At 41.0% G+C, this 15,603-nt stretch overlaps 1 protein-coding gene across 9 annotated transcripts in view; it reads right to left on the bottom strand.

The window, feature by feature from the left end:
* Positions 1–977: 977 nt before the first annotated feature.
* Positions 978–15,603, bottom strand: part of prdm16 (PR domain containing 16) — a 246,425-nt gene continuing 231,799 nt past the window's right edge. For all 9 annotated transcript variants that reach the window (XM_084070463.1, XM_084070464.1, XM_084070466.1 and 6 more), the window contains 4 exons: positions 15,240–15,409; positions 13,564–13,735; positions 8,337–8,603; positions 978–4,733 (listed from right to left, as the gene is read on the bottom strand). In XM_084070463.1, coding sequence (XP_083926589.1) covers positions 4,721–4,733; positions 8,337–8,603; positions 13,564–13,735; positions 15,240–15,409 — 622 coding nt within the window. In that variant the 3' untranslated portion in view covers positions 978–4,720. The remainder of the gene's footprint in view (positions 4,734–8,336; positions 8,604–13,563; positions 13,736–15,239; positions 15,410–15,603) is intronic.

Below are 15,603 nucleotides of genomic sequence, written 5' to 3'. Positions count from 1 at the left end.
GCTTATAAACGTTTATAAATGCTTTAGAATGGGTCGTTACAAATGATTTAATAATCTTTTACAGATGTATATAAATGGCTTATTCATTAATAGTTCACTACTTACTAATACTTTACAAATGATTTGTAACTGTAGTTATAAAGGTTTTAGTAATCATTTACGAATGTCAACAAACAGGTTGTTAATGATTTGTTAATGGTCTACAAACTACTTATAAACGTTTATAAATGCTTTATAACGGGTCATTATGGTAAAGTGCTACCGACTTTTTTTTTGGTCCCTAACATTCATCGACTTAGTAATTTTTTTTCCGTTTCGGTAGTGACACTACCGAAACGGGGAAAAAAAATGTTCCCCCAAAAGCCTGTTAGGAGTACGTTTCAGGCAATTTAAAGTTGATTGGTAGTGACTCTTTTTTTGGTCCCTAACATTCATCAAGCTCTGGACTTAGTAATTTTTTTTCCGTTTCGGTATAGTGACACCATTCTGTCACTACCGAAACGAAGTTAAATCCGAAAAAATCACTAAGTGTGGAGGCCAAAAAAAAATGTGTTCCCCCAAAAACCTGTTAGGAGTACGTTTCAGGCAATTTAAAGTTGATTGGTAGTGACTTTTTTTTTGGTCCCTAACATTCATCGAGCTCTGGACTTAGTAATTTTTTTTCGTTTCGGTATTGACACCATTGTGTCACTACCGAAACGTAGTTAAATCCGAAAAAATCACTAAGTTTGGAGGCCAAAAAAAAAATTGTTCCCCCAAAGACCTGTTAGGAGTACGTTTCAGGCAATATAAAGTTGATTGGTAGTGACTTTTTTTTTGGTCCCTAACATTCATCGAGCTCTGGACTTAGTAATATATATATATATATATATATATATATATATATATATATATATATATATATATATATACATACAAAATCGTATAATGGTCTCATTTCAAAGATACGCGTTGGACATTTGATTTAAAAAGCACACAGGTTTTTATTGCATATCAATTTCATGTATAAATTCTTCATAGCATTGGAAAGATTACATTTGGTATACATTTCTATTCTACAGAATTAACATCGGAGTCATATTTTTTTCAATGAAATTTCTCTAAAGTACATCTCCAATAATCACAAGAATCAAAAGAACTGCAATTTCAGAATTGTTCAATATTATTCTACAATCCTTTTTTTTTTTTTTTTTTTTTTATTATTTCTTCTCCCACCAGTCTGTCTCTCTTCTATGTGTTTCAGAGCCATCTGCCCGGTACATTCGTAAGGCAGTCAAGAACTTGAAGTCAAACCTACTAAAACCTAAACCACATGTACAATAAGTGCATCTACGGATTTATTTTATTCTTTTTTTTATTTGATACACATTTCACAAATGGACATCATTATTATGACCGCTAAACACGTCATGCACAATATTTTTTTCTGTTTTCAATAAACATAACAGAGGCGATATTACAACTCAAACGAAACAAGCACCATCCATTTAAACCCATTTTTTTTCAATGATTTTGTTTTCTTCTTCAGACAAATGCACCATTGCTGTTTTTTTTTATTATAATCCTTAAAATACTATACAATTAAAAAGAAACAATATGTATATATAGATTTTCATTTTTTACTTTATCCTGTAACAGTGGGGGGATGGGCAGGGGGACAGCAACCATGTTCTACTATGCTGAACCATGTTTCAGTGATCATTTGCCAGAATACTTTCCAAAGTTGGCTTTGCTTTACACAGCGCGTATTTATTACAGTAGTACATGACAAACATTATATATAGTCAACCCCAAAAAATGTAGTAACCAAGGTATTTGCATTATATAACCAGGTGTTGTACAACAATGTGTTAACTGTGAATGAAACCTCATTCAGTAGCTAGTGTTAAAAAAAAAGAACATCCCAAACCTCGGCCTTTAAAAAAAGTGAGATGATGCAGCAGTCTTAGCATCAAACTATCACTGGCTATTATGAAAGAAAAATTACAGTGCTTCAGTATCAGATTGTTTGTGTGTTTGTTTTTTTCCGTTTTCGAGCGCGGGTTGCTCATCTACTCAATGTGAAACAAGTTTTGACGAGAAAAAAAAGCAAACAAACAAACAAACAAACCAAAAATAGAAAGAACAACTCTGTGTGTTCTCAGTTCTAGAGACCAAAGCCTTGATCAATGTATGGCTTGGACCCATGTGGTTTAAGTGCTATTTTGAAAGTACAGCATCAGGCCTATATTATCTATAGTCCTATTATGACAGGAGGATCAAGGTAACAATGATCAACAAAGCTCACCCTCCCTCCTGCCTTTGTCTCCTACAGTTATCTACAGATATCTACAGTAAATGCCTCATGCCCTTCCGTAAGTGGCATATCCACCTTGTTGACGACCATTACGGATTAAGTTCTCTGCGTGACCTATGAAGATTAGGGAAGCCAATAATTAGAATTATGATTAAGTAGGACTATTCCCTTTCTCCGCAAATTCAGAACCACACATCTGGAACACAACTAAACATGTTTTACATGTGTTAGGAGGACAGTTAAGGTACAACCGTTAACACCAGCAATGATACTATATACATTCTGGTACATTTGTATGTGTGTGTACTGAATTTGTTTTAATAATTTGTCTTTTGGACCAGTGATTCTTTCACTCCATTATGCAACTACCAGTTATGTCGCCTGTCAAATTGTGACGGCCATTGATATAGTCTAAATTGTGTGATTATTTAAATGAGCATTTACCAGTAATGATAGCCCTAACCCTAACCCCATGGAAAAAAAACAGGGACTGACCATATACAACTGGATTTTAAAAAAATGTATAAGGATGACATTATAATGCCCTTTCCTGGAGACGGTTGCCCAAAATGGCCACAGATTTCAACCTTTTGAAGAAAAACATTCAGCATACTGGTTGAAATGGTTGAACTTGAAACAGGACACACCGAAGCCTGGTAAAGGTGTTACGATGCAGAACAGGATCTAAAACAAGCTACAGCTAACCTTTTCGCTATAAATAATAACAGATGAGTTCATGGATTCTTTTCCATTTTGGCACACTAAAACGCATCAAAACAAGAGATTCTGAATCTCACTCACGTTCCAATAGGTGCTCGCTCCGTCAGCGACGAGAAACAAGAGGGACAAAACGACACTTAGTTTTCATTTTTCCGCTTCATATTGTGAACAACCAACCAAAAATAAATAGAATACACAACACTCTCAAAAATCAAATATATCAGAGTGTGAAGATAGCAACCAAACATGAACTATGACAGAAAATGCAAGCCCCTTAGAAGAGATGATTGTCAGAGAACAAAACGTTTTCTATGGGTTATTTGGCACATACCACTCTTGCTATGAACATCTAGGTTATTTTGTACATCATACAACAATATCATACAATTTTGGTCCTTCTCTAAAATAATTATATTAACATTTTAGCACTGAGGTGCCTACAAAGAAACAATACTGTTATCTAAGAGGAGAAAAAAAAGTAAATAAAATTAACAAATGAAATGAATTGAACATCTAAGGAGAGGAGAGAGAAAAAATAAACACTTTCCTCTTGTTGAGTATGATTTAATGTCATTTTCAGCATGATCAAAGTGGGTATCTAATCAAAATGGCTAGTGTCCTGGCTGGGTAATGAATCAAAATCACTGGTTGCACATTTAAATGTTGTAGTGTCACTCTCTGTGTAATCATTCAACACAATAAGCTCAAACGAACATCTATTGGGACGTATTTCCTAAATCAAACACAGCGTGTGATTTTCTCCAGTAACATTCTGTCAATTATGGGGCTATATCATTGATTCGGTAACTTTTAGTTCAAAGTGGAATAACAGTACATGTGTGGGCCATGATCGGAGGGGTGTGTGTGTGTGCGTGTGTGTGTGTGTGTGTGTGTGTGTGTGTGTGTGTGTGTGTGTGTGTGTGTGCGTGCGTGCGTGCGTGCGTGCGTGCGTGCGTGTGTGTGAGTCACAAGAGGGTAAAAAAACAGAACCTGGATGCCATAGTGCACGCGCCCACTATGTTCCTGCCAGTTGCTCTTGTTGAAATACCACCACCCTGTGGCCATGCAGTGCTATTGCAGTGTCAATGCCGCAGTGCTCTTTGTGTTCATAGACGTCAGTGAGATATTAAAATCGTTCAGCATCTTTGTGAGAGCCATACTCAGGGTCGCTGTGGGGCTTTCAGTGGACCCAGTGGGGACTGGGGAAGGATGGGAGAATTGTGGAGTTTCTATGCAGTGGAAAAGCATTCATCGCGTCCTTCACATCAACAGGGGCTGAGCAGTGCTTCCTCTATGTCAGAGTCTTTCTCTCTGCTTACAAGACCCCTCATCAAGGGATGATTATTTAGTTATCTCTCACGCTCTCGTACGCACGCTCTCGTACGCACGCGCACGCGCACACGCACACACACACACACACACACACACACACACACACACACACTACTCTGGTCTTCACTCATCCTCCCACTTTTTTCAATCACTTGTTTTCTATCCATTGTGATACTATTGCTCCAGTTCCTTCCCCTCCCCAACCCCCTTCTCCTCTCTCTCTCTCTCTCTCTCTCTCTCTCTCTGTCTTCTAGATGTGGTTGAGTGGATGAAAGCTGCTCGTCTCAGACGGTCCGCCTCCCATGCTCAGCCAAGCGTCCAGAGAGTTTTGGGAGGGCGCGTGCAAAGGGTTGTTCTCTGACAGAGACAGCATCATTGCATAAGCCTGAGGGAGAAGAAGAAGAAGAACAGTTTACTGGCGGGAATCTCATTTTTACACTTTGCATCTTTAGGCACTGAGCTGATGCTTTAATCCAGATCAATCTCTGAATTAGCTTCGACATGTAGATCATTGGTTCTCAAAGTGGGGTCCGGGGACCCCCAGGGGTACTTGAGGGGGTTCCAGGGGGTACCCAGCAAAATGTGGAAATATAGCATCAGAATAATTATGACCTTTTATACTTTGGCTATTCAAAAATAGCAGATATACAAGCTCATAGCGCTGCACCGAGTGCCGCGCTATGAGCTTGTAGATCTGCTATTTTTGAAAAATCTTGAAAATGTGTGCACATTTTTGAATATATATTTTTACTAACATTTGTAACTCAAATCTTTGCTTCTGGGGGTCCCTGGAACAAAATATTTTTAGATGGGGGTCCGCGGCCAAATACATATCATTTTGGGGGTCCTTGGCATGAAAAGGTTTGAGAACCACTGATGTAGATGACCCTGTGACACCACTGTCACTCACTTTGAGTGCCATGCCAATTCTCTGTCAAGCACACAGTGGATATAACAGCATGGACAGGTTTGAGAAAGTTGATCACAAGTTTAATAGAATAGAACAGAAGGTGGAGTTAATAAATTAGATCAGGGGTCTTCAACGTTTTCAGGCCAAGGAACCCCTAGCTGAGAGAGAGATGAAGCAGGGACCCCCTCTATATTGTATAAAATTGTGTCTCAGATTCAACTTTTTTTGTTTACTTGGTCTGCTCATTTTTTCCCTCTACGCCAAACACCTCTTTGCCAAAAATAGCCGATATACAAGCTCACAGTAGATATGCTATTTTTGGCTAAAGTTCTCCCCAGAAAAGGGATGATAGGGTTCAAGTGGTTTAGGTAAAAAAAAAACATCATATCACACAAAGATTTGGCGGACCCCCTGTAGTAACTCTGAGGACCCCCTAGGGGTCCCGGACACCCTGTTGAAGACCCCTGCGTTAGATTGTAGGTTAAGGAATGGACAGGAGAAAAAGAGATTCTATTTGGCCACAGAATTGAAATGCCAACCTTGTTTTCGTTTTCTTACCAAATTCCGAAGCTATCCTACAAATGTTGATCATACTCAAACCATTTCACCTCACCTCCTACTTCTCATCTAGAGGAAACCCCCGTCTTTCCTCTCCCCCTCTACCGTTTTATTAAAGGAGCAGTTCACCCAAAACATTACTTATTTTCTATCAATTACACACCCCATGAAGCCTTGAATTTGTGGAGATTGTTGTGTTTTTGTCGCATTCCTAAGCCAATAATTTGATGACTGGGTCATCGGTCAGTAGGAGACTCAGTAGCTGGTCATCAAATTATTGGCTTAGGAATGCGACAAAAACTAAAACATCTCCATGAATTCAAGGCTTCATGAGGCGTGTAATTGATAGAAAATAAGTAATAGTTTGGGGTGAACTACACCTTTAACATCCACAGGGCAGTCAACGTACCTGGGTTTTAGCCTGCCTGTACAATGTCTCTTTCAATGTCTCCGACTCTAGCGATGTGTTAAACATGTCTTTAACGTCAAAGGGCGGCTCGTCACCGGCGGCCTTACGGAGACCGTCCAGGCTCTTGGGAAAGCTGGGCAGACCTTCCAGGTCCGAGAGAGAGCCCTCCTCCTCTAAACACCTGCACACCGAATTTGGGGTCGATGGGGGATATATGTATGGATGGATAAGACGGATGGATGGATGGATAGGCGGACAGATGAATGGGCGTTGAGATGGACACAGGTGGATAAACAGAGGCACGAATGAGGGGAGGAAAAGAAACGATGTAGGAAAAGAAAGGATGTAAACAGTGATCGACGTGTTGATACCAGGAAAGAGATGTGGGCAAGAAAGGAAGGAGGAAAGTTTAGTTTGAGGAAAACAGTTGAGGAGCAGAGAGTAGACAGCAAGCTAGAAAGCATAAGTACAGCAGAGCCCGACCCATATATCGGCCAATTTATTTGACTCTTTTTTTTTTTACGATATCGGTTTTGGCAATTATGCCACTTAAACCCCATATGGTTGACTGGAGTCCCTCAGGGCTCTATACTTTTCACTTTTCACTTTTTTTTTCACTCTACATTAAAATGTCTTCGCTGAAAATAGGCGATCGACAAGCTCACAACACGTCACTGCGTGACGTGTTGTGAGCTTGTAGGCCGACTATTTTAGCAATTTCTTACGTGGCTTATGTGGTTAAATAAAATAAAGTTAATGTTGTGTGTATTTTATATGTGCTTGTTATGCTTGTTTGTTGTATAGTTAAAGTTAAATGTTCATTTCCTTTATTGAAGTTTATTCATTTGCATATTTATTTTCTTGCAAGGTTGTCAAATAGAAACTTGAATCAAATCTAAGTTTTTGAAATGTCAAGATCGTGCACTTTAAAAAATAAAATAAAACAAAAAATCAGCAAACTACATGTGACATGGGTCGGGCTCTAGGCATAAGAAACCACTGTGTGGTGAAAATGTCCAGAAGAAGCATTGAGCGGGCAGGTAGGGGGAAGGGGATTGGCCTCAAACAAACTCAACTTGTGTCCTGTCTTTATGATTCATGGGAAACGTCAGTTGGTGCTCCTATATACCAATTATATACTGATTTGTGCTCGGCATGCATGGGTCACATGGCACAGGAGGACACTCACAAAACCAGGATGCTCATTGTCCCCTGAGAAAGGACAATTCACTCACAATACTCTGATAACGTGCATGGTCAACTGGTAACAAAAGTTCATGACCAAAGGTAAACCTGATGGTCATTAGAAACTGACATCATTGCCAGTGAAACCATTAGGTGATGGCAAAGTATGACAGATGACAGACAGAAGAATACACACTCTGTTGGACACAACAAATGGAATATTTATGGAAAATGGACGGCTTCAACAGTCTGTTGCTTTGAGGCACGTGCAAACCCTTGTCAACATCTGGTCAACATGTTTACCCCAATAGGAAGGGTTATACCCGAGTTGGTAATAATGGATCAAAAATCTTACAGACTTTTTAAATAGGCTAGCAAGCATGCTAGCTATCTTGCTCAGTAACAGCTGTTACTCTGATAGTCATTAGATGTTCAGGCCAGCTGTGTTAATGTTTGTATTCTGAAAGAATCTATAACTAGATGGAATGGAATATGTATATGGAATGGTTACAAAACAAATCTTTCCTGACGTGTGTTTCTTGTTTGGCGTATTAACATTCATTTAATTATTAATCTGTCTTTCTCAATGCCAAAAGCCAGCTGTTGGTGTTTAATAGTGGGATTAGTTTGAACGAGGACGAGAAAATGAGGGGTTGTAAAAGGCAAATATCTACTTTGCCATACGACCCATTTCGACAAGTTGTTTAACAAAAATGACGATATTTTCAAACAAAAATATGTCATATTTTGTAAAGCAAAGGGGTTATGAGATGAAGTATGAATTGGCCTTTAAAGGGCATGCTTGTAGCATACATGTGTTCTGTAATGATGCTGGGGGTAAGAGTGATCCTTATTCATCACATTGTGAGTGTACATTACGTTACTGCATCTGAGCAACAACGTTGCTGACTAGCTCCAATGTGTACCTGCGAGTGTGTTCGTAGGTCATCGCTAACGGAGCCCCCTCTGCTTCCTCATCCTCCTCATCCTCTTCATACACTCCCGTCGTCATAGTAACTGGAGATGGCGACTCAGGCGCCTCATCTTGAGACTTCTCCGTCAGGCTACCTTCCTCCTCCTCTTCGTCGTCACCCTCCACCTCCTCCTCCTCCTCCTCCAGTCCTTGGAGCCTCCCCAGCTTGGAGTTGGACAGACTGTGACTGGGTGGATGCTCCTCATCCGCTTGGTCTGACCTGGGTGGGGAACAAATGTCAAAGTAAGTTAAGTTTGGAGGGGTTTATACAGTAAATCACTCTCTCCTTTTCTCTCTCTCACTCTCTCTCTAGAATTTTCTTCTATAGTGCCCATAGATGCCTATTTTTGTGTTGCTTTTTGCAAGTATTTCCTGCACCAGTAGAGCAGATTTACATGTTCATTTCAAACCTTTATTTATTCTCGAAGGGCATTGAGGTTGCCCTCATTTGCAGTGTCGTCGTGATGTTAAAGTCCCATAGAAACAATAGTGATGATTGGCAGTCGGGGGAGACTGTAATAGTCAGCTTCACCAGCCAGAGGCAATGTTTTGGCAAGGCTGGTTTGGTACAAAATTACTGTGAATAAATACTCACGGTACAAGAGTTTTGGTATCAAAGACATGCCACATTGCCGACCTATGGTTCAAGAAAGTGCAATGCTGGAAACTATAGTAAGTGCGCCTCATTTGTTGCCCTTTATTAGTGACACTAAAGTATTGAAAATGGCAAGAATCTAGCTACCCTGGTAAAGCAAGACAGAACAATCTTTTTTGTTTTGTTTACCTAACTATCACCAATGCCTGCTGATCATCAACAGGCATGGCTCATCATCGCAAGCCAGCACAAATAATCTGTGCTGACAACATGCATGGTCCAACCTCACTGTCCACCCAAACAAATGAGTGCCGACAGTCAGTGTGGAGAGCTTTTCAAACGAGACAGAAAAGATTAATTAGCTTAGAGAGAGAGAGAGAGAGAGAGAGAGAGAGAGAGAGAGAGAGAGAGAGAGAGAGAGAGAGAGACAGGGAGAGAGGGGGCAAGAGAAAGAGTGGGAAGGAGAGAGAGAGGGTTCACTGAGACTCTGTAATGGATGCGTGTGAGCGAGGGAAGAAGATGGCTGATCTGCAAACAGGCTATCAGCACACAACGATTATGACCTGACGTCTGTACATTTTCCAGCCAGCCCCCCTCCCCCTGCACCCCCATCCAGACCCTCAGACCACGATGTCATGGCTCATGATATCATTTCCTCTGGGACAGCAAAATTTACCCCTTCCATTTTTTTTTCAAAATCACACAGTGGACATTTATCAAACCAGACAGGATTACATTTGGGAAGGGGCGTACAGGGACAGGATTGGGTCACACACACAGTGGGTGGGTAGAAATGGGTAGGGGGTAGATTTAGGGGGGGGGTTCGAGGAGAGGCATGCAAAATCACCCTCTCTCTCTTCCCCTCTTCTTTTTCTTCTGCTCTTTCCAGCTAGATGAAATGCCCCCACCCCCACCCCCAAAATCAAATTGCCAGGCCAGTTGGCAGAGGAAAGAACATTTTGCCTGTGTGCGAACGCAGAGACGAGTGTAACTCTGACATGAGGGGGGCCCTGGGTTTTGTCATTTAGCCTAAACACGTCAGCGGGGTGTTTGTGTTAGCTGTCTGGGCAGCAGGGGGGGGTACGGGGCGGCTGACTGGAGGAAGCGCTCCATCATCAATTGATCTCCTAGATCACTGCATGGTTCTCAAACTTTTACATTTCAAGGACCCCCCTTAACTCTGACAGTCTACAAATGGAAGCAAATGGACCCGTTAGGGTCCATTTGGTTCCATTTGTAGACTGTCAGAGTTACAGACTTGTAAGGGTCAATTTAGACCCCCCCTCCCCCCTAAAATCATATGGGGACCCACAGTTTGAGACTGTCCTAGATAAATGCCTCAACCTGAGACTGAGTCCCCCCTCGGTGGCCCAGCAGTCAGTCAATTCAGCCCAGACCCACAGACGTGGAAACAGTTCCAACTAAGACTGCACAATTTTGCGAATAACCATGTTTGTGAGCGTCTAGGTTCCTGTAATCCATAATTGCAGAGTGTAGGGGTTTCCAAAATACCAAAACATTAAATTTAATTTAGCATGCCCGCTGTAGCTGAAACTAAGTCACCCTAACTGTAAAAACCGAACGACAACCCTAAAAGTGTAATAAAGTTATTACGGTCCACAAGTATCCAGGCATGATCACGTTTGACCACTTGAACCCTGCCGTCTCTATTCTGGGGGTGAAGATTTGCAGAAAATAGACAATCTACAAGCTCACAATGCATACAGCGTAAGAACACTTGGATGAGTTGCGTTGCAAGCTTGTAGATCGGCTATTTTTGCCAAAGAGATTTTTTAGAGGGAAAAAGGAGTGGACTCAGTGTAAAGCCCTGGGGGACACCGGTCAACTAAGTATATAGGGTTTAAATGGTTAATAAATGTGATCACAACGTCTAACAAAACAAGTGTATGTATGTTTAATCATAGTCCTTGCTTTTTCTGATTGTGATGCACTTTACATATTCACATAAAAGTTTATTATATTTTACTTATTACAAAATATACATCTACACCCCCCTAAACTCTTCCTTTTGTACACTCAAAGAGAAATCACTAAGTCAGCATCTATAGTACCCTTTGCCCGCCTGGAAACAGCTTAAACAAAAGCCTCTCATGAGAAAACATAGGTTTCCAGGGACTTTTATTTTGACTGGCTTCGATGCTGTAAAAAGGAGGGAATTTTTTAAACGGGAGGGATTTTTTTCCTTTTTTGCCAGGCTGGACACGCACGCACAATTGCAGATAGACATTCACGGATGGCTGTCTGCACAAAACATTCGACTCCAGTCAGTCAGAGACAGAAAGAACATGGGGTTGTCTGGTGGGAGGACAGAAAACAGAACACTTACTCTGAATTACAGATATTAAAATGTCAGGCCAGCTTGTTGTAGATGAGACTCAATATTGATCCCAGATGGCAGAGGGGCTAAATTGCCACTGGGCCTGCTGGCTTTTATGTGGACTGACAAGGAAGGGGGAGGAAGGGACAGACTACCAGGAAGGCATTCAAAGTGAGGGATAGAGCATGGCTGAAAGAGAAAGACAGACAGACACGAGAAAGAGAGACTGATGGAGCAAAAGAGAAGGAGAGACAGAGGGAAAGAGAGATACCGCATGACTGGTAGCTAGGGTAGGGATATTTTCAACTCCCCAAATTGGGACCCTTAAATGAATGCACACATTTGTGCACACGCGCACCCTGACCCATTCATGCAAGTTCACGCACATGTGAATGTATACGCACCATAGGTGTTGCATACAGGCAACGACTGATTGACACATACGTACTATATGAGCATTGAATTCTGACATGCAATGCATTGTTCACGTTTTCTGATTAGTTAGGTACATGAACAGAACATGATAAACGTCCACTATTTTAGAGATATTTGTCGGAACTTGGGACACACAGCATGAAAACAGGACAATCCCGCCCAAATGGGGACGTCTGGTCACTCTAAGCTAGGGTTAAATTCCTACAAGTAAGTAATATACAAGTGATATATCAAAGTCAGTTCTGGTCAACATTCTGAAAAGATATATTATTTGCAGAACATAATATTGTGTATCATGGTCAATATAATTTTTATCATACTGACATGATACTGACAATATTATGTTTTGCAAATAATATATCTTATCAGAATGTTGACCATGATACAGACATGATACTGACATGGTACTGACCATGATACTGACATGATACTGTCCATGATACTGACTATGATACTGACTATGATACTGACTATGATACTGACTGTGATACTGACCAGATACAGACATGATACTGACATGGTACTGCATGACCATGATACTGACCATGATACTGACATGATACTGACATGATACTGCCCATGATACTGACTATGATACTGACTATGATGATACTGACTATGATACTGACCAGATACTGATCAGATACTGACATGATACTGACCATGCTACTGTCCCGGTAAGGGACAGGGGGCACTGGCCCAAAAAAGGTTGAGAAACACTGGTGTAGAGGGAAATACGAATGGATTCAATGTTGTTCAATGATATTCCAAATATAACTTGGCAGTAGGCCTATGTTTAATACTATGTCTAGGTCAATCAGTAGGCCTATGTCTTGCTTTAACAAACTTTCTTTGAATTGTGAAATATGAGGCTATTCTTCTTAGCAGACAGATCAACAGATCACAGGCAATGGACTTGGCATTTTCCTATTCGCAGCTGTACCAAAGTTCAACCTTCACTTGCAGTTTTTGTATGTTCATTCTAATGTTGATTAATATAAATGGGGTTTGTTTCCTTTAACAATTAAATAAATACCACAAAAAATTATAAACTCAAAGCGGCCAGGTTGGGAACCCATAGCTTTATGCAAACTTCTCCTCGTTGCATTTAGTGTTGCTTGACCAATGCACTTTGACTGTAGCAGAAAAGTACAAGTACATTTCCCAGGATTACCAGGATAGTTGCTCTCTTCAGTTAACACCTTCCGCTCATTTAGACTGAATCAGTAACATTCACAGCCTTTCTAGAATCTCTAAAAACAACTTAGAATGTTGTAATCCAAAATGTGAGGCTCCTACTCCCTACCATATCAGGTTACACATTGAACCACTAGAGTGCACTGTTCACTAATTGTTGCCATTGGTGATCTTGTACACTTATGTACATAAAACATGATGACTCTTGTCTCTTCCTACCTATGACACAAACTTTGAATAATTTATACTTATTGGATCGGCTGTGCTGCTGGCCGGAGCGAGACTGTCGTGCGGTGAAGCATGAATTAGGCTTAATCACTTAAGCCCTCTAGTCTAGACTTAGTAAACTGGACCTGAGTTGGCTCTGTACGTGGACTGCTTTTTTCCGTCAACACCAAATCTCTTATAAAATAGCTGACATACAAGCTCACAATGCGTTAACAACCTGACACATTGTGAGCTTATAGATCAGCTATTTTTGGCTATTGGTGGTTAAGTTAAGTGTGTTTGTGCGATATGTGTTTGAGTGGGTGCACAGGTTAATGGTGCGTATGTGAACACCATAAAGGGCAGCATGCTAGTGTGTTAGTGTTTGTCTTGATCTGCATTCCCTACCTCTTATCCGTAGAGCTGGAGGCCTGGTTCATTTCACTGTTGGAGATGAAGTTACGGATTTCTGAGAAGTACGAGTCCTCCTTCTCGTCCAAAAGTGCGTGATTGTCTGGCTCCGAGTTTGGCGAGGAGATGGTGGTTCCTAGGTTGGACAGCATCCCAGACTGTTGGCTCACTGTGGGGAAACGCAGGCAGATAAAGAAACGTGCACGAGCGCACACACACACACACACACACACACACACACACACACACACACACACACACACACACACACACACACACACACACACACACACACACACACACACACACACACACACACACACACACACACAATTAGTATGATGATTATCAGACATGCGTAACATCAAGCATAACGGTTATTACACACAATTCTCAAATAGCAATATGGTGGACCATATTGGCTGTTCTTTGATTAAGATCTGGCTAGTGTATACAGATTTTTTTTAAATATTTTTGGTGTATAGCATTAACTGTCAATTTCCCTCCATACCATTCCCATGGCTATGGGCTAATGGCTAGCTGTGTGCATTTTTACAACCAGGCTTATGTATTATGTGTTATGCTAATAAATAAAAACAGAAAACAGAGCAAAACTATTACCAATATGATACATACAGTATACAGTACGTATAATATAAATTACAGGTAGCCTACTGTAAAAGTATATTGTCAGTGCAAAAGTTGGTGTACTGTAGACTATTACCTTTTGATCATTTAGTTGACTGACAAAATATAATAACAGTAATAATGAAGTTGTATCAGTGGCCAAAACATACAGAAAGTGCTTGGTCAAATAAATTCCTACAAACTTGCGTGAAAGCGTACGATTTCACTCGGTCCTTTTTTAACCTCCATTCAGGGAGGGTTTGCACATATGTTCATTCTTTGGAGACGCCCTGCTACGTACTCATATAGATACACACACTCACATGTGGGAGCTCTCCAGCCCAACCACAGTTTACTATTGTTGGCCACTGAGCAGCTCCACAGGGGCAGTTAGGGGTCAAGTACCTTATTTCAGACTTCATATTTAGGTTGTATTTTTAGGTCTAGAAAAATATTTTCTGTTCAAAGAAATTCTCCCATTTCTGCCCCCTTTATTTCAGCAACTGTGATATTATGGACCTTGAGGAGGAGTTTTGCTTGCAGGGTGGATTAATGACAGAAAACTTCAGAACAGTAAAAAGAAATCGGCTATAAGAAATCGGATATTCTCTTGTGTAATATCATCGGCTCAGTGAAACTAAACACATTGCAAAACAAAAATGTTGTAGGATGAAGCCAAAATAAAAAAATCTGATTTTGTTATTATATTATTATATTTAGGCATGTCTGTGTTGGTGAGACACAGACAGACAGTGGGGAGAGTCAAGGGAGAGAGGAGGAATGAGATGCTGCACCGGTCACAAAGCAGGAACGTCTCTACTTTTAAGCCTAGTTCAGACCAAAGATTCACGCCGGCAAGAAACCATTTTAAGCCTAATTTATACTTCATCATCGTACAGTGGTGTTGCGTGTTGTGAGCTTGTAGTATAGGTCAGCTATTTTCGACGTGCGTCTACAAAGACATTTGTAGAATCGGCCTCAGGTCTCAATGGGTTAATAACAATGATGCGGTGTCTGCAGAAGTGCATGTGTTGCTCGGAACTGACCAGGTATGTTCTCATGCTCATGCTTCTTGAGATGGCGGTCCAGATTGGTCTGCTGACCAAAGCAGCGGTTGCAGAGGTGACACTTGAAGGGCTTCTCCTTGTTGTGGATGTTGCGAACGTGGCGCTGGAGGTTAGATGAGATGCTGAACGAGCGGTCACAGTATTTACACCTGCCGACACGAGGAGAGAAAAGGCCCAGCGTTATAGGGTGGCGGAGAGGGGAATGTTGGACCCAGGAAGAGAAAGCACATATGACGGGAGAAAACGCAAGACGAGAAGGATTAAACCGGAGGTATGAGCAAGAGAGCAAGAAAGAAATGTGTGTGTGTGTGTGTGTGTGTGTGTGTGTGTGCACGATGGAAAA

The sequence above is a fragment of the Gymnoscopelus microlampas genome, assembly GCF_963454915.1.
Source record: "Gymnoscopelus microlampas genome assembly, chromosome: 10".
Lineage (NCBI taxonomy): Eukaryota > Metazoa > Chordata > Actinopteri > Myctophiformes > Myctophidae > Gymnoscopelus > Gymnoscopelus microlampas.
This window is presented reverse-complemented; position numbering and strand designations above follow the sequence as displayed.